The sequence below is a fragment of the Paramormyrops kingsleyae genome, chromosome 1, assembly GCF_048594095.1.
Source record: "Paramormyrops kingsleyae isolate MSU_618 chromosome 1, PKINGS_0.4, whole genome shotgun sequence".
Lineage (NCBI taxonomy): Eukaryota > Metazoa > Chordata > Actinopteri > Osteoglossiformes > Mormyridae > Paramormyrops > Paramormyrops kingsleyae.
Genome location: NC_132797.1, coordinates 16237175 through 16257312, shown reverse-complemented (window position 1 = coordinate 16257312; position 20138 = coordinate 16237175). Strand labels below are relative to the sequence as shown.

The following is a 20138-nucleotide window of genomic DNA, read 5'->3' as shown; positions in this document are numbered from 1 at the left end:
GAAGAACTATTTGTCTCGTTCACTTCAGCTCCTCAGACAGTTTGTTTCTGCACCTCACAAGCAACTATTCTGGAACGCATTTTAAAATAAAGCCTTTTATAACTCATTTGTGTTATTAATTTTTATTTGTTATACCTTATCATTTGCGGTGACTATAGTTTGACACAGTATAAAAATACCATTATCCAAAAATCAATATGGCAGCATCAAATGTATTTTCAATTGCAAGTTACTCCCGATAGTTGAAACAAATATCTAAACTTAATAATAAGTATGTGCTCTTTATGCCTAATCATTAATGTTTATTTTTTTTGTAATTTACATTGGAAAGTGTGCAACCGAGAAAACAACGCACACGTATTGCAAATATTAAACTCACCACAAGGAGGCTCGTGAAAGACTCACAGGAACGTAAGAACTTTCTAAAATCTTCCAGAAGAGCAACAGACCGCCTACATGGTTATTGCCCCGTTGTTATGTTATTCCCGGTCGTTTTTTTTTTTTTTTTTTTTTTTTAAAAAAAAAGGATTTTAGATATTCGAAAGAACAATGGGGAAAACCCATGGATGTTTCTGTTCTAAAGCTGGACTAGATCCAAACGCGGTGGGAACGTATTTTGATTTCAAAGCGTTACGACCTGTTCCCCTGGTGCTCATTACATTAAAATTTCTCCACGGGAGACTCCAAGCTCCGCGGATCCCAGGATTATATGAAAATAAAGCCATGTATTGAAATTTACATTCTGTGTTTTGAAAGTCACACGATATAAGTATACATGTAAAGTAGCAACCTATATTACGATGACTCGTATTTTACGATGACTCGAGTTGTTTTATTCTTGGCTGTTACTATTCGTTAGATTTATTTATTTTGTAAGTTATATTATGATCGTACACGTCTGGCAACAATTACATAATCCAATACAGAAAAGCATTTTTGGAATTTCAGCCACATTTCCATTGCTTGTGAATATACTAAGGAAATATAAATATAAATAAAATATTTCTTGTTGCAAGTCATTTGCTTGAAAAAGATAAGGTAAAGAAATAGGAATTATGATTTTATATGCAATTAAATTGTGTTACATTTGTATATATATATAATATATAATATATATTATATATATATATAAAATGTAAAAAATTGTCCCATATTCATAGCTAACAGAATTTATATGTGCATTGTCTCATTCATTGAAAAATGAGTCACAGCATAACATATTTATTCATTTGTTTCACTTCGCCACCCTGTGGTTGTGTCCGTACTGCAAAGACCCGTACAACAGCGCGCGGCGCACTTGAGGGGTTTCATTCTGTCTGCTCGGTTGGGACCCGACGGAGTGGAGTTAACGGAACCGAACGCTAGCAAGACCCTGCGACGGAACCACTTTGGGTTTATTACACATGATGGCCACCGACACACCTGCTGTCTGGCTCTTAAAAACGTGCTTTCTTCTTGTTTGGGGGAGTTTTATTACAGATGCCATCCAGGATCAAGGAAGTTTGTACATGTGGATTGACGCCAACCAAGCCAGAATCCTTATTGGTAAATATTTATCTAAATGCAACTAGATATTTGTTTCATGATTTCTTAAAAGAAACTTTAATTCTGCACAATGCACATTGTATTTAAATTTGATGAAGGTGATCTTATGTGATCTTAAACTAGTTTTGTCGTGTATACAATTTTTGCAGGCATACACATTTCGACTTTTGGCTGAGTTATTTCTTGTATCCCTAAATCATGTTTGAACAGCTTAAGGAAGCAGGCTGTTTCATTCACCAGGTTTTGAAGAAGATATTTTGATTGTGTCAGAGGGTAAAATGGCCCCATTTACTCACGACTTCAGAAGAGCGCAACAGAGGATGCCTGCAATTCCTGTCAATATCAACCACGTGAACTTTACCTGGCAAGCTCCGGGACAGGCAAGAATTTTAATTCACTTTTATGGGATACTTTGATTAACAAACGTGTAATATGGCAGGAGAGCATGTAAGGATCTCAGAATAACAAAAGTGTCAGTAAAAGGACTTGAATAATTGTTATTCAGCTGTATGGAGCCAATAAACAGAATTTGGGACATACTACTTTATTTTTGTAAAATCGTAGTTGTTGCAAGTGTAAGTCTGTACGTGTGATGTCTGCAGTGACAGTGTTACATGGCGAAAGAGGCTAGTAAAATGTTGGGAATGTATATACCAAATATATAGCATTTAATACATTTAGTATTTCAGATGCTGCTGAATATGTATAGTACAAAGAATTTGACGTTTGTGATATCATGCAGCAAGTTTAAAGGCTGCAAATACGTTTCTAACCCTATAACGTTTATTTTCCATCCTAAATTTGACATGGTCCACTGTAAAGCGCAGTTGAAGATCACTAACTTTCGACTGAGCTGGCCAGCTTTTCATCTTCATCCAAAACTGCTGGTGTGACTTGTTGAACATCGAGCGAGCGTTTGTGCAGCTGCGGCACGGGGTAAAAGGTGTCTGAGCTGAGAGCTCAGAATCTGTCCTATCTGTAATATTTTAAATCTCTTCACTTGCGGTATTTTACGGCTTGGTGTTGTAGACACGCCGCCAAGGATCAAAGAGTAATTCTGCCGAGATCCTTCTCCATTTAATGCGTCAAGTCTGTGCCAACCATCTGGTCCATCTGCGCATAGAAAACAATGGTAAAATTCTCAGATGTGTGGCAGAATCCATGCTTTTTAAAGGAGAAGGTTCTGTCTCAGATTGCTTTTCGTATTTGTTTTTCTTTGCTATTACTTCGGTAGTTATTCTATTGACCGCCGTTTCTTTATAGTGTACCCTTGGGCACTTTAATAAAAGACAGTGGTAGTTTGCACGTAACCGGACAGGTTTGTGTTTTGTTTTTATTAGTTTTTATTGGTTCATTAGACTGTTATTCTGTGAACTGATGCCATTGATTTTAACGAGCAGAAATGCACATCACATGTACCCAGAATGTCTGACGTTACGGCGAGGATGTGGCTCGGTAGTATCGTGCCGTTATATTGGTTAAGGGAGAGATGCACGTAATTTTAAAAATATACACAATATAATGTATAATTTCATTATACCAAAGACCTAATATATTAAGGCATAACTAAACTTAATCACACACTTGCTCCGATAATCCCACATTTTTCATCGACTAACAACATTTGGCTACTCTTATTTGGCTAGTTACTGCTAGTAGCCTACATTTTATTTGAGAAAAAAAAAACGGTCATGTATTTTACTAAAGTAATTCGAGTTAGTTACATCGTAGAGTCACAATAAGTCCAATTATCCTGTAGCCTACTTAGTTAACCTGCTAATTCATTAACTTTGTGCCAACTAATCATATATGTCCAAATTTTACGTGCACGGTCATGTCTTCGCGTGCCTTTACGCAGTAATTATATTTTTCAATAACTTCAATAATGTGTAAATATAATAACAATGGGCAATCTTTCGAAATCATGCAAAGCTTAAGCTTAAAACGGAGCATATTGAATGGTTATTTTGCTTATGAATTTATTATTAACACACGTTAAGTACACAAACATCTTAATTCTTACGTATAAGCGTCCAGATTTAGCTATCAAACACATTCAGGAAAAATGTATCAGTTGTTGATAGGTTTTCTTAAAGAAAAACAATATGGTATTTTCAAATTTTCTTTCGTAATTCAGCGCGTCTTGGCAGGTTGCAATCTTAACGGCAAAGTCTCAATGGGACAGCAAACATACTCTGCTGCGGGACCGTCTTAAACAGCTGCGCTGGATGCATAGCTAAAGCTAGAGCGTTTCACTCGGGCAATTTCGTAGTGTTTTATGGAAGGATCTAGCACACGGCGTGTTATTGCACAGCACTTTGAGAACATAATCTGTAAAAAGCATGCAGTGACGGTGAATTAAAATAGGCCCCCTCTTTTCGGGGTCCTCTTACCCCCACTTCAAAGCTAACCGCCAGGGCTTAAGAAGAGAAGACCCGAGGTGCAGAGCGTGGCCAAAGTCACCCCGCCGGAGTTTATCCGTATTAATTACCACTGGGCTGCGGGATCAGCGTTACTTTCCAAGCACCGTGTAGGCTGCCCTGTTTTCTTTATCGCTCTTTCACACGGCATCAGATCATCATATTTTCTGGGGGACTCCAGTCGCTGGCGTATGTCCCTCGCTTTCATGTGAGCCCCGTTTTTTATCCCTTAGATTTGCGGTTTTGAAGTATAAAGTAAAGGCTGATTAAAGTGAGGCATGCTGGAAATGAGCCGAGCGGGTTCCCTTTCACATCACGGGACAGGTTTTTGGGGACTGGGATCGGGGAACAATGAACCGACGCGATTTCTAGACGTACAGACGCGTGGTTGTTAAAATTTTAAGGTGAGGGCAACTGGCAGATGCGAGATTTTGTTTCTGAGGAGATGGGTTGTTCTGAACTACAAACACGGCGGCAGTGCCTTCCTTAATTCGCTCTGAGAGAAGTTGTCGTTTTGTTGGGATTTGATGGCTGTTTATTAATCTTAGTAGCATTTAACTGCAATTAAAAATTTCCCACATTTTTTAATTTTCTAAAAAAAATCTCTCTTTCTGTGTTTAGTATTTTATATTTCAATTCCTGTTGCACATAGAAATATGTAGGTTTCTATGTGCAACGAAATGCGAAATAGTTGAATGGAAAAAATTTGAAATGCTTTAATCTGAGACACCCGAAAACATTCTTAGTTTAAATCCTTCATAATGCGTTCATCTTGTTCAAAAGTACCTTCTAATACTGGACACAGCTGGGAGGGGTTGGGTGTAGACCCTCTGTTTTCATCATGCTTCATCATGTATGACCCCCCCCTCCCCCCAAGTCTTGGTATGAGTCATGGCCGCCAGACTAGTCATGGCTACCTGGCTCTCTGTCATTTGAATGTTTGATCCAGGCTGGTTACCTAATGTGTTACTAATAATACATACAGTGTTACTAATAATAACTTCAAATGATAACAAAATGCAGTATTTGTGTGTAACACTGGAATGGACAGTGGTCAGAAACATGGATAATCGTGGATATTCTGATTCATATTTCTTCTGTTTAATTGTCATTTTGAGAGGTGTCTCCATTGTGTACCACAGGCAGAATACTTCTACGAGTTCCAAACCCTCCGCTCCTTGGACAGAGACATCATGGATGACCCGACAGTCAATGTCCCCCTGCTGGGATCTGTCCCACACAAGCCATCAGGTGAGCCCCGGCTGACGGGATCAGGGCCATGGCTGGAAACTTTGGGCCCCCTGCCGAAATGTAATTTTACACATTTAAGGGCCCCTGTAAAGTGCTGGGCCCCCTGAATCTTCCAGGGTATCCATGCCCCTACTGTGGCCCCTGTAAAGTGCTGGGGCGCCTGAATCTGCCAGGGCATCCAGGCCCCTACTGTGGCCCCTGAAAAAGTGCTGGTGCCCCTGAAACTGTCAGCATATCCATGTTCCTACTGAGTCGCTGTCCTTTTAACAAAGATGACCGCAGTGATTAGGAGGGAGATCCACAGTAGCTAGCATTTGCGTGAGGTAAATTCTGGAGATGAGGAACAGCATTTCCGCTGCGTAGTTTAGAGGAAGGCAGCGTATGGAGGCCCCTGAGATGGGGGTCCTGGGGCCCGGGGCCTCTCCGGTCAGGAAAGTGAGCTGCTTGTGGTGTGTGCATCCTCTTAGTGGTGCAGGTGGGCTTCCCCTGTCTGGGCAACCAGGACGGCGTAGCGGCCTTCGAGGTGACGGTGCAGGTGATGGACAGTGGGGGCAGCGTGGTGCTGAGGACCCCACACAATGCCATCTTCTTCAAGACCTGCCAGAGAGGTGAGATGAGCCACCCCCACAACTCCCCCACCCCCCACTGCGTAAGCATGTCACCAGCACCAGGCTGCTGAAGAGGGGGGGGGGGGGGGGGATGGATGGGGCTCATGGAACCACAGCTGCAACTATGGTTACCTTAATTAATAACCTCATTAAATATCAAGCTCGTTATTCATAGTTAAGCATCAAGCTGTCCCAGCTTCATTGGATAATCACTTCTACAGTTATAATATAATGATGCACCTGGACATGTTGATTTGATATTAGAGGTCTTCTTTGTTACATTAGGGGCAGCAATCGATTATAGCATGTTTCCAGGTTGATTGTGAAATTGATGGATAACGATTTATTTAATGGTGGCCAATCGGTTGATCACGACTGCAAGAAATATCAAGGAAGACCCCCCCCCCGCCCCCAGCCCCAAGTCAGCAGTAGCTTGCCAGAATATTTCCTTTGTAAAAGTAGGTCTCACTGTATAAAAGTTTGGGTAGCCCTGGGTCATGGTTAGCTGGGAGATCTCTAATGTCTGGTGGTAGGGTATACTGTAGCAGTGATTAAGGAGGCCATTCACTGTCACTGGGATTATTGTTGCAAAATTCTAGGAATATTCTTGTTAATTCCCATACTTTCCCGTTAATTCCCATGGAAAGTTTCTAATGTGGAATATTTCCAAAATTCCCCAGCTTAACTTCCCATGGAACGGAAAGTTTCAGGAAAATTTCCAGAAATTTTCCAGCCCTCTGCAACCCTAACTGGGATCGATATCCCCGGGTTCGAGCTCCTCTGCTGCGAGTGACAGGTGGACCTCAGTAATCACTGGTCAACGTCTTTCACCCTTCCAATGGCAAATCCCTTAAATGACAGCTAAAAACACCATTATGGCAGGTGCCCCCCCCCCCCCCCCCCCCAGTGTCACCCTCACTGTGAGCGTGGTCTGTCCTTATCTGGGGAACAGTGACATACCCCCCCCCCCCCACTTTCACCTGAACATCACTGCCTTATAGAAAGCGGCTGAGCACCTCTGCAGTGATCAGAAGGGCAGTGGTCGTGGGCGGGGCTGGGGGGGGGACACAGGCCACAATAGTGTTCCAACCACTTCATGGGGAAGTGTTAGCTGTGTGGCAAGGACCTGTCATCGCCCCACCTCCGCTGCTCCTGGGCTCACGGCCCTGATCTCTGCTGAGGGTTGGGCTGTGGCTCAGCACAGATGTACGTTGAGGTCCGTGGGGCCCTCAGCAAGCTGGTGATGTCATGTGAACTCTGCCAGCTGCAGCCACCAAGGGAACATGGGAAATGCTCTCCCCCCATCCAGCCAATGCTTGTTTAGCAGAAGCTGCATATGTCCCCTGGGCAGCAGCCCAACACCGCCACCTGCAGGGCACCAGAGCAGCCTCTTCCCACATCCAGAACCCGACTCAGCACATAGCCACGCTCTGATCTGGGTTATGCAATATTATATCTGGCCAGAAGGTGGCATTGTAGTTAAGGTTATGGACTTCAGTGCTTCAAGTTCAAGTCCTGGGTGGAGCCCTTCTGATGCGAGCAAGGCACAACCTTAAGGGTTAAGGGTATATAGGTCAATTAAAAAGATACTTAGGATATAAGTATTGGGATATTATGAATCATTTATTCACTTAGGAGATTACCCTAATTAAAATGAATGTTATTTTCACTTTCCTGCCTTTATAACTTTATGGAAATCTGGACTCAATCTCTTGCTCAGGTTACCCTACTGAGACACACAGGTAGTATTACCTTTAACGACCATAGCACCGGATACGTCCAAATCCCGGCCGAGACGAGAGGCTGCCACACGCACACGGCATCTGCGGCCCTCGTTAATGAGCCAGATTCTCCAGCCGGCGAAGGTCTGCTGCTTATCTGTCAGTGCAGCTGGGCAGCACGGCTGGCAGAGAAGGTCCTTCACCCACTAGGTTGGCAGGACAAGGACTGCAGCTTTTTCTAGGGCATGTAAACAACTGAGCCTGAGCTTCCAGGACATTTAGGTAGGACCCCTGGCTGCAGACAGGACCAAAGCTGGGCTATATTTGGAGCCAGATATTTCCAGTTTCTGAAACACTGGTTCTGTGGTTATAAAAATGCTGTTTGAAAACCCAGGTGCAAATATATATATAAAAAGAAAAGTTGTATATAAAGAAAAATTGTGCACTGTCAATGTTACATTCATCAGAGCAATATGCAGTAAAGCAGTGTGTGTCTGATGCTCTTGTCACTGTGGCCTTCTGGGAAAATAACCCTGAACTTTCACCTCTGCACTCTGTTGCCCTTTGACCCCTTTCCTTAAAGCCAAGTGCCCGGGTGGCTGTCGGAACGGAGGGTTCTGCAATGAGAGGCAGGTGTGCGAGTGCCAGGACGGCTTTTACGGACCGCACTGCGAGAAAGGTGAGTGTGGACCCGGGGGACCGTGAACCTGACGGAGCGTGAAAGCATCGCTGCCCCAGGGCCCAACCACTCAGACGAGGTTCTTTTTTTAACAGTCTTCTGCAGGAAACCTGGTCATGTCTTGGGGGGGATGTGCAGCTCCAGCTCAGTGGGCACGGATCTGTGCTCATGTCTGGAAGGATGTGGGGTCAAATCCTGTGGCTGGCAAAATACTCATATCACTGTCAGGCCCTTGGCTCTGATCCCCAGTCGCTCTGGGGGCACTGGCTGAACCTGCTCTCTGCCCCTCACTCCTACTTCACTTTGGTCAAAAGTGTCTTCTAAATGACTAAAGTATAGCATCATATTCTTCAAGTAGCAAAGGCATTACAACATGATAAAACTCTCAGCTTCTGTTTCTGATGAATCTTTTTTTCCTGGCTGATTTAAATGTGACTTGAGCTATAGTATAAATATAGTGTATTCACTGCTGACTACAAAACAGAGCAGCAGTAACCTTCATATTAACATCATACATGCAAAATGTGAACATTCGACATTTGTTTATCTCCAGCTAACCTCACTACATAATTAAAGATCGCTGTCCCTTCACTCATTAGTTACCCTTGCGGTGTATGCAGGTACTTATCTATAGGAAGTGTTTGGTTTCAGAGTGCAGCTCCAACAAGCCTCAGCCAGCATTCATGAAACGTGGATATTGTGTTGGAATTGAAACGTAACACAGTCCTCCCACGCCCTCTGCAGGGCAGACACGGGATTATATTTCTGCCTGATATCTTGCTGGCCCCTGGGGTGGATTTACGTGAAAGCAGCACATGAAGGATCGACGCATTTGCTGTAGCAGCATGTATGACAGGCAATTTCCTGCTCTGTCTGTGAGGTAAACTGACCCCCCCCCCCCCCCATTCCCCATCCCCCCCCCAGCCCTGTGCTCCCCTCAGTGCCTGAATGGCGGCCTGTGTGTAAGTCCTGGCATCTGCATCTGCCCCCCCGGCTACTACGGTGCCAGCTGTGAGAAAGGTACAGTATTTAATTGTAATTGGGTGTAAGGTTCGAGTCAGTGTTTCGGTGTGATGGTGCGTGGGGTCGGCAAGTAGGGGGCGCTATGAGTAAGGAGCTTGATTTGTGGCCTTGAGGTTCAGGTTTTTCAGCCAAGACACGGGCGTGTTAATGGGTCTAAGTCCTACTACTGTTGTCCTCCTCTAGCCAACTGCAGTACCTCCTGCCTGAATGGGGGCACCTGTTTCCATCCGGGCAAGTGCATCTGCCCCCCCGGATACAGGGGCAACCACTGCGAGATCAGTGAGTATGCAGCCGTTGCGGTCACGTGACCCTTACTGTCCACTCTGGTGGGGGCAGCAGACCGGGGCTCCCTGCATTCTAAGGACCAGGTGCTCTGCATAACTGTCCAAGGCTGGATCATCGGGTAAACAGCACCAATGTGTAACCCTTCTTGCTTATTAAAAATAATAGATTACATGGTACAGAGGGGAATCCAAGGACTGACAGACAGTCATCGGGCAACTGGTGATACTGGTCATATTGGGGATGCTATTTTGTATACATGAACTAATACTGTATTGCCACACACTCTTCTTAAGGGCCTTGGGGCTACTGTGTTTTGAAAGGGATTATATAAAAACTGAATTTAAATTGAATTAAAAAAATGCAACCTATTCAGAAAACAAATCAGTACATATAAACATTTTGTGGTTTGTTTTCAGAAGCCAAAGGGCCAGTTTCCTGGGTGCAGCTGATGCTGTTTTCTGCAAAAAGCTTCATTAAATATCGGCATTGCATGGAAATTCTCCTCTACAGCATCTTACACACGATGGAGGACTCGCTAGTCCCTCACCCAAAGACGGAGCACTCGTTAACTTAAAGAAAAGGTGTCAACAGCGAAGTATACAGCACTATTTAAAAGCTGCGAATGCATGCGCTGGGCAACATGATGCTTTATTTGTACGGTACATGCTTTAGTCTTGCTCCCATACATGCAGGTGAAGTCTGGGGTCTGAGCACACAGTGAGTCATTTATCCAGCAGAGGTTAAGTGCCATGCTGAAGGGCCCAGTGACGACGTGACTATTCTGACAAGCATGGGATTCAAACCAGTGACCTTCCAATCACAGGCACAGAGCCACACCCTGCCCCCCAAACAGGTGTTACGTCAACCGAATCATACATAAAGAGCTTCCTAATTTAAAATCTGGCCAGGAGACAAGCTCCAGTGGTCATGAATGATGAACTGGTGTTTAATAAATGGGTTACTCCATGGCCGGGAGCGTTCAGCAAGCCCCTCGGAAGTGTGCGTAGGCCCCGTATGGGCAGCGGGGGCCTTTCGTCTCGCAGGGGGTTTAAACTGCCCACTGTAGCCGCTTTCCACGGATATACATTTCACTGGGACACAAAACATAACCTGATTATTGAAACGTAATATGCCTTAATGAAATATGCAGGTGTAACATGACGCTCCGATCAATACCTCCCGCCCACTCTCAGTTTAGTCTGCGTGCTGGATGTAACACCGCCGGTGTGCCCCCCTGCCCCCCCCCAATCCCCATTGTTTCACATTGATTCTTGGTTATTTTTTAGCCTCAGGGTCAAACAACTAAATTGATGCAATTATTAACTGGAGACAGATTACACAAAGGACTTCCTGTGTTTTTTTAAAGGAGAAACTAGAGATTGGTACCGGTCTCTCGCCTCCAGGGTCGTGGGTTCGATTACCTCCCCTGGCTTCGTGTGTGTGCAGTTTTCCCCATGGTCCTGCGAGCTTCCTCCGGGGATTTCAGTTCCCTCCTTCAGCTGGGAGAACTGGTGTCTGTCTGTCAATCGCCAGTAGAGTGTGGTTGTGTATAAACCCTGCGACGGGGCTGGCATCTAGTCCAGGGCGTTTCCAGCACTTCCTGGGGTGGACTTCAGGTTCAGCGTAACCCTGTACTAGATACACAATTGGATGGATGGATGGATGGATGGATGGATGGATGGGAGTTATTCACTTTAAAGCCTCATGTCTGTAGTGTGACCCATTTTGACTCTCACAACATGCTGGTCCCTTAGTAACTGAGACAATATGCAGGATATTTTCATGCAGCCTTTTTTTTTTTTTGGAGTGATACTCACATGAATGTTAAAAGAGTAGGACTTTGATAAATGGAGAAATAAACGGGCCGGAACCCCATCACTTACCCAGGGGTCCTGAGGTCATGGGCTGGACGCCTGGCTCACCGGGCCTGGATCAGAGCTTGTGGAAGTCAGTGCTGTTAAACTCCATCCTCTGATTGTTTCAGTTCTTCTCCACTTAGGTTTCCCTTCAAAAGTCGATCAGGTACCTGGATGCCGCAGGGCCGTCTTCATGAGTTCTAGCACCAACATATGTCGTGTCGTGCCCGCAGGCCGCTGCAGCCAGCCCTGTCTGAATGGCGGAAAGTGTGGCGGGAGGAACAAGTGCAAGTGTGCCAAGGGTTTCCATGGCGACTTCTGCTCCAAGGGTAAGGCCCCGACCCCCAGTCCGCCCCCATGGTCCGTGGTGCTGCTGTCCAGGGCTCACATAGTAACCTGGATACTTAGACCTCCATGAAAACCTAGATAAAATAATACATTCACCTTCATAAATAATAACAGAATTGCATATGTCAAAAAAGCATAAAAGCTACATTTTTGTGTATTATAGATATGTGTACCCTTTGTATTTGTTTGGCTTGCAGTACTGTCTTTAACTTCCCTAAAGTTAAAGTGTGTGAGAATTAGTGAGAATCATGTTTCTCTGGGCCCAGGAAAAGCCTGAGTGAGGTTGTAAGTTTTACCCTCCAAAGCTGTACAGGTGGGGGGGTGGCAGGAAATCTGCAGGATACATGCGTGTAAAACAGAGGGTACAGGTGATGATGTCACATTGGAACTTTCTGGGAAATGCATGTGTATGTGTGTGCGTGTGTGTGTGTGTGTGTGTGTGTGTGTACATGTTTCACAGCTGTCTGCGAGCCAAGCTGTGGCCCCCATGGGACCTGCATAGAACCCAACGGGTGCCAATGTCGGGACGGATGGCACGGACACCATTGCAACAAGAGTGAGTGAAAAACAGCCCCTCCCCCCATTTGCCCCACCCCTTATCCCAGGAATGAGCCCTTAACAGACTCCAGCATCCAGCTCAGCCGTTCATCTCGATGAACTTCACATGACAGCACAATGCGAGGTTTGCCAACCTTACCTCTTGTTCCCGAAATCCCATTCCATGTACAAAAGTGGAAGATTGCCTGCAATACTTAGTTACAGGCAGTAGGGCGGTGGCGTTAAAACCGGGACATTCTCAGTGGCATAAATCTGTCATTGGGTAATATGGCGTAAATATTGGGTAATAAGTAAATATGGCGGTGGCTTTGCTCCACATCGCCTCAGCACTGCCCCGTGCCTGTGTGTCCATGTCTCTGACTACATTGCCCCCCCCCCCCCAGGGCACCGTGCCGGGATTCTCCCCTCACTGCGGGCACTGGGACCGAAGGCGAAACGTCAGCCTCCCTTGGCCAAGGAGGCCAGGATTGGGGAGGACAGTATCAGCCCCCCAGAGACCAACTATATTGTGTGAGCTCAGGGGAGCAGAAACTCATTCCCGACACTCCAGGAGTAAACCACCTTTTACCCCCCCCCCCCCCCTCCTCATTTGTAGAAAATGTCCATCAGATGCTAGTTTGTTTGTCTTGTAGGCCATTTCTTGAGCCCCCCCCCCCCCCCCCCCACTGACGAGCCCTGTAATTTCTTGCTGTTCTTACTTCCTGTTTACTCGAACTGGCCAAGTGGAGACCCCACCCAGAGCGGGTCCCATCTGCAGTTTGTGTAGCCAGTGTTAGGGAGTAACCAGTTACATAAAACAGCGTTACTTAATTAGCTTACAGAATTAATGTAACTGTAATGCACTACAGTTACTGAGAAAAAATATGTAATTAAATTATGGTTACAAATCAAAATGTTAGTGATTACAAAGGGGTTACATCCAAATATATTATTTTTGGTAAAAAGCTTAGATGTATAATATAACATTCTTTTTGTTGCTCTTTTCACTGTGCAAATATGCCTTCTAGACAACACGGGTCAGCAAAGCTGTTGGGACTTTTATTTATTGCCCAGTCTAAAACATTTGTTAAAAAGTAATCAACAAGTAATCAACTGTAATGAGTTACATTACTTTGATGAAGTAGTCAAAATAGCTACATTACTTATTACATTTTAACAGGGAAACTAGTCAGCTGTAACCTATTACATTTGAAAAGTAACCTTCCCAACGCTGTGTAGCTATGGCTCACGGCCTGTATCCAGCAGCACACGCCTCATCTCACGGGCAATAAAGGCTTGTTTCCAAATGATTGGCCTTTTTGGAGCTTCCACGTATAGGCTGGGGTTGGCGTTCTGTGTGGCTTCATCATAGTGCAAAGACGGCAGCCACCGTGCATTTTGTGCCTCATTATCTTTTTAGAAACAGGGCGCGCTGCTAAATGCTGACTAAACTCTTCTCCTTTCAGTTGCGTTTGCCTGCTCTCGCTAGTTCGAGGAAGTTGTGTGAATCCAAAACATCAGGCTGTGTGCAGTGCTGGGTATTTTTTTTATATATAAAATATAAATAAGCTTCATCGGCAGGTGGTTTTTCAATGTCCTTCATTAGGAAACTAGGAGGTGTCTGTTTGTTTGTTGTTTATTTAACTGGTTTCCTCAGACTTTGTAGTATGACAGTTTAAAAGCTACCTTCAGTGTGTGTGCCTTGCAAACGTAAGAATATGGGTCTTTATCTTGGCTCTAATGGACGTAAGGTGCCAGGAAGAAGAGTCCCATCCCATACTCAGCTCTTCAAGATTTTTAAACCCCAAAACGGTATCCCAACCCAGTTATATATCCCAGGAAGGGGACATGGTTTGACCCAGCAGGAAAAACAACCACCGTCAGATTCATTCACTCAGTCAACCTGCTTGTCATTGCCAGAGAGGATCTCATCAGTGACAAATAAAGAACTACATTAAAAACTATTACAGAAGAATTAGGACAATAGCGCACCTGAGAGTTAGGATTTCAGGGAGGACAGTAGGCAAACATTTAACTCTAGATACAAGTGACTAGATAATACACAAAGCTTTTAGGAAGCGTGACTAAAGTAACACATCTGAGTGTCCTATTTCCAACTAGCTCTCTGAAACCTGGGTAATCTTGATCATTCTTTCTCAACCCAGTCCTTGGGGACCCCCAGACGGTCCATGTGTCTGCCTCCTCTCAGCTCCCTGCCAGACCGTCCACATTTTTGCTAACAGGACCTGGGAGGGGGTAAAACGTGGACCACTCAGGGTGTCCGAAGACCGGATCAGAAACATTGATATAGATCATAACTTACCCAGCCATATCTCAGTCTGATGGTTATTGCAGTATTTAAATAATAGAATTAACCATTGATGTTTGCATTTTTTGTAAAACCTCTATGCTATTAATATTTATCTCATAGTACAACAAAAATCTTAATGACTTTTGGTGCCTGAAATAAAAATGTATTTTAGTCTCAGAGCTCTGGTGAAAAAACTTTGCTGGTCTTATTATTTTTCAGAATATTCACATAAATGTTGTGTTAATATCAGTGTAATAAACTGCCTAATATATGTAAACATATCTGTGCCTAACACATTATTAAACTTGTCAAGGTGATTGTTGATTTGATGGACGATTCGACCCGTGATGCTGATTTCCGTTACCCTGCAGTGGAGCAGAGCTTGTTTTGTTCTGCTGCTGTAATCAGGCCAGTGAGTCGTTTGTGAGCTGGAAGACGCTCAGTGACAGAGACTGTCTGTCCGTTTCCATCTACTGCAAATGGTGTAGAAAGACCAATAGCTCTCTGAAGGGGCAAATTATTGTAATGATGATTTATGATCTAAATGATGACAAGGAACAAGGGGCATATTTGACACGGAACGGGGGGGCGGGGCATATCTCACATGGAACGGGGGGGCCATATCTGACACGGAACGGGGGGCATATCTGACACGGAACTTGAAAGAATGAAGCCTCGTCAAAGTTGTATTGTGTAATGCTAAAACAAAACACCTGGTTGAATATCTCACAACTAATTAGCTTTATCGGCAACAGGTCAGTAAGATGATTGGGTATAAAAAGAGCCTCCCAGAGAGGCAGAGTCTGTGCAGTGAAGATGGGGAGACGTTCAATAGCAGAAGAGTCCTGGGTACTACACCTGTCACCCATTGAAAACATTTGGTACATCATCAAACTAAAAATACAACTAAAGAGACCATGAACGGTTGAGCAGTTGAACGATTCCTAGGGCCCCAGAGTGACTTTTCCTAAAAAATTTGTAAAATAAGTGGATTGGTCTGCACTGGGGGGCCTAATATGATATGCTCTCATGGGGCCCAAAGTCTTCAGCAACACCCCTGATTAGGATCAAGAATGGGACATTTTATTTTCAAAACTCCAGCCGCTGCTCTCGTCAGTGCCCAAACATTTACAAAGTGTTGTTAAAAGAAGAGGTGATGCAACACAGGTAAACACACCCCTGTCCCAACTTTTTTTATATGTGTTGCTGATATCAAATTCAAATTGAGCATATGTTTGTCATAAAACAATTAAATTCTCAGTTTCAACATTTGCTGTATTGTCTTTGTTTTATTCTCAGTTAAATATGGATTTATAAGATTTGTACATCACTGTATTTTGTTTTAATTTACATTTTACACAGCATCCCTGCTTTTTTGGAAACTGGGTTGTACAAAGGATATGTACATGAGTGTAAATTATGGGGGGACGGGGGGTATAATGCCTGCAATCAGCCAATACAACCCCCTGGACCCCCTAAAATGGGTAGAGACCTCAACCCCCCCAGTGCTCAAGCCAAAGTTATGGCCTTTACAGGCAAAATGGAGACAAGGGGCTGTGGGGGTGAGATGGGGGGGCATGATGGGATAGATACTTCAGCAGAGTGGGATCCTGCTGCCCCCCCCCCCCTCCCAGCACTGCAGTGCTGATGAAAGGTTTCCTCTGACATTTTTCCTTGATTCCTTGAGGATACAGACAAAAGCCCCCATCTCAGGACGGGGGTGTGTGCTGTCGGGGGGGGTGGGGGGGGGGGGATGGGGTGTGCATGCAGTTAAAGAAAACAGACCCTTAATGAAGCACGCCGGTGTTTACCTCTTTGGGTGAGTGTGTCAGATAGGGATCCGGCCAAGGACCACCCATGTGGCGGAGCTGGGGGGGGCAGTGCTTATGGGCGAGCCAGGGGTCAGAGGGCAGCGGGAACGTCACTCATATCCGCCAGGAGCAGGCGCTCACACTCACGTGCGCCCACACTTATTCACACGCACGGAGTGATCTCCAAAATCACCCCAGCAAGCAAAACACATAATGAAAACTAAGAACAAGCAAAGACTTTCAATTCAGTGCAAAAGCAGCTATGAAGGAAAAAAGGGAAAAAATATTTGTCAGGATTATTATTTTTGTGGGTGTGTTTTCTTATAGGAATAGCAGAAGCTGTGCGCACACACACACACACACGCACACACAGATTAGGTGTCTATATCTTTGTGGGGACTTTCCATTCATTTCTATGGGCATAATCCTAATCCCAACAATGACACCTAACCCCTACCCAGCCCTAACCTTAACCATAAGAAACCAAACAAAACACTTTTGGCATTTTTAGTTTTTTGATTGCAGTCACAGATTTTTATAAAATTGAGTTTTCCCTTGTGGGGACCAAAAAAACATGGTCCCCATAATGTCAAAATAACATTCGCTCCCCACATGGCCACATGTATGTGGTGTTTCTTATAACTTCTTCCCTACCAGGACCTGGGAGGGAGCAAAAATGTGGCCCATCTTGGGGTCTCCGTGGACCGGGCTGGGAAACACTGGGCTACGCAGTGCTGTATCGCTGACAACAGAATCCCTGCCCTTGTCAGATACTCAGGATGACTATGGTTACATCAGAACTGTGGGCGAAGGTGAGGATTAACAGTATGCTTTCAGATTAGATTCTATGAACTTTATTGATCCCAGAGGGGAAATTCTTGCAATTCTTTAATGCCTCGCGCAAATGATGACATGAGATTAAATCATATTACTTAGAACATATAAGACTAAGCAATGCGATAGAAAGTGCAATAAAGAGACAGTTAGATAATGGCTTCCTGCGGATGTGGAGACAGTGACGGCCAGACTGCGGCCCCTCGCTTCCTCCATGCAGAATAATGAGAAACAGATCACAGGAAGACATATTTAGGATGGGAAACGCATCAAGGCAAATAGATTCTTATTTACTCCACCCCAGGGGGGGGGGCTCTCTGTCCCTGTATCGAGGTGACACGGTGAAAGAGAGCAGGCCGGCCCTTCGCACCCCCCGGCCTATTTACCCTAATCGATTTCAGGGCGCTGTCACGGGCCACCCCCCAGCCTCACGCTGGAATGCCAGCATTCGCATGCATCTGGGAGCACTTCAAAGGCGGGATTAAAGTGCTCTGTGGGCGGGGCCGGGGTACCGTAATGTCTGTATTAGAGGGATGAGAGGCTGAGCACAATGGCCAGATCTGCCCTGTCATCACCAGCCCCCCCCCCCCCCCCATCCAGGGGCCTCCAGCCCCCTGCAAAGCAAACAGTCCTGGAGAATTCTGGGTTTCAGCGTTCTCTCTTTCCATAAATCAGCCCGAGGCTGCAATAAGGCAGACGGCAGGGTTTCCGAATGCCAAACTTCCCTGTTTCCCAAGAGCGCAGACCTATGATGGCCAAACCCATGTCTCATCTCAGAGTAAAATAGTTTGTAGCTGTTAGTGCGGCGCAGCAGGGAGGCTTTATGTGTCATGTAATCATCACCTTAAAGATTATTAACAACATGGGGATTTTTTTTTTCCAAAAAGGAAACTATAGTGCAAATGTTGCGTTTCTTAGTGTTTCTTGTTTGCTGGCTTATCATCCATCCATCTATCCATCCATCCATCCATCCATCTTTCAATGTCTTACGCAGTACAGGGTCACAGGGGGGCTTGAGCCTCTCACAGGCAGCACAGAACACGAAGCAGAGGGACGCCCTAGATGCCATGACAGTGGGGTGATCACCTAATCCATGTCAGAGGGGACACTATCAGCCACTTCAGCTTTTACAAGCTGCTTTAAAACTGAAAGGCTCCTGTGTTTGGCCAATTAGTTCAATTCTTCTTCTGCTTTGTTTCCTTGATTGAAAGACTCATCCTGCAATTTCATATTAACATTAGTGACACAATCATGATTATAGGAGACTGACAGAGTTGGGTAATTCAGATCCAGAGAGTAAAAGTTCAGACCAAGATTTTGTTTCAACCAACCAGTTGAGCATAAAGAATCACAGTCACAGAGTACTCAACTGATTGGTTGAAACAAAATCCTGGTCTGGACTTTTACTCTCTGGATCTGAATTACCCAACTCTGGAGATTGACCAGTCAGCACAAAGCAAGAACTCAGTGCTAAAGTGAAATCCAGGTCTTTTAAACTGAAATGATAGTTTCCAAACCCCACCCTAGATCATAGTCCCCCCCCGACATGGATTAGCTGGTCACCCTACACGACACTCCATCACAGGGCATGCCCACACACATAGAGTCACACGCTGGGGGTGATTTGGAGACAGCAATTCAACTAATAGCATGTTTTGTGACTGTGTGAGCCACAGTGGCAACATTATATTGGTCAATTGTCACCTGCTGAATAAATTACCGTGTACTCTTAGTTAAAAGAATGGGTGTGTAGATATGCCAGGTCTTCCCTGCTACTGTCTACTGTGATGGTCTCAGATATGTAGCAAAACAAGTAGTGTTCATTCTTTATGTAAGATTTACTGACTTAACGGCATGTAAATTCAAATTAATTACATTTAGACATTTCAGGATGCTGTCTGCCACCAAAGAGAAACATCTAGAACAACTCTCAAATCCCCTCTCAAAATAATGATATTATTTTTTAATTTTTAGGGTGACTAGACAATCCTTGTCAGGAGGGATACTTTGAGCTAGGACAGAATTTGTAAACTAGCATTTTAATTTTAAAAGACCTGGATTTCACTTAAGCTAGCTGCGTGCTGATTGGTCAGTCTCCTACTGTATATTCATGCATATGTTACTGAAGTTAATGTGAAACAGCTGGATGAGTCAATTGAAAAAACAAACCAGTCAAAGTGCAAGAACTGAACTATTTAGCCAAACACAGGAGCCTTTCAGTTTTAAAGTAGTTTGTAAAACCCAGAGTAGCTCAAAGTGTCCTTCCTGACATAGATTATCTGGTCACCCTATAAATTTGACAACAAATGATAACATGTATGTTCTGATCAGTGTATTCTTTGTCTTACAGTAGCAGTACTTCTTACAAAGCTGATTTTGTAAAGATGTTGCCATCACTGTTCCAGTTATCACAGACATATCACTTAAAATTTTACTGTTTGAGTAAAGCTGCAGTCCTGGGGGGACTGTGTAGCTTAGTTCTTTCCCTGTTCCACCACAGATGATTCCGCTCAAGAGCTGTGTGGTAATTAGCACAAGGAGTTGAATGAGGTGTGTTAAACGAGAGGAAACCCAAAAATGTGCAGGACTCCAGCCCCCCAGGACTGCAGTGTGACCCCCCTGCCTTAATCTATCTGTTTTTACCATCCTCTCTTCATCTGACAGCGTCCCTATTAATATTCATTATAATTCTTGTGTGGGGCAAATACCACATGTTAAAGAAAACCAAATTGATTAAATAAAGTTTTATGAACGGTGTCACTTTGCAATGTGTCAGAGGTATTATTTTGGTAAAAACATGTCCTGACATTCAGAGCATTTATAGTTTTTCATGCCCTTATTCACAGTGACTGACAACAACTCACTGGTTTGTACAGGTAACCTGTGGTTAATTAATATCTGTATGGTCT

General features: G+C 44.5%; 1 protein-coding gene across 1 annotated transcript; it reads left to right on the top strand.

Moving 5' to 3' along the window:
- Positions 1-1242: 1242 nt before the first annotated feature.
- Positions 1243-14913, top strand: wif1 (wnt inhibitory factor 1). The gene is made up of 10 exons (XM_072710499.1): positions 1243-1545; positions 1786-1925; positions 5108-5216; positions 5684-5824; positions 8129-8224; positions 9149-9244; positions 9431-9526; positions 11622-11717; positions 12197-12292; positions 12678-14913. The coding sequence occupies exons 1-10, from the start codon at positions 1404-1406 to the stop codon at positions 12806-12808; spliced, it is 1143 nt and encodes a 380-aa protein (XP_072566600.1). The 5' UTR covers positions 1243-1403; the 3' UTR covers positions 12809-14913.
- The last annotated feature ends 5225 nt before the right edge of the window (positions 14914-20138 follow it).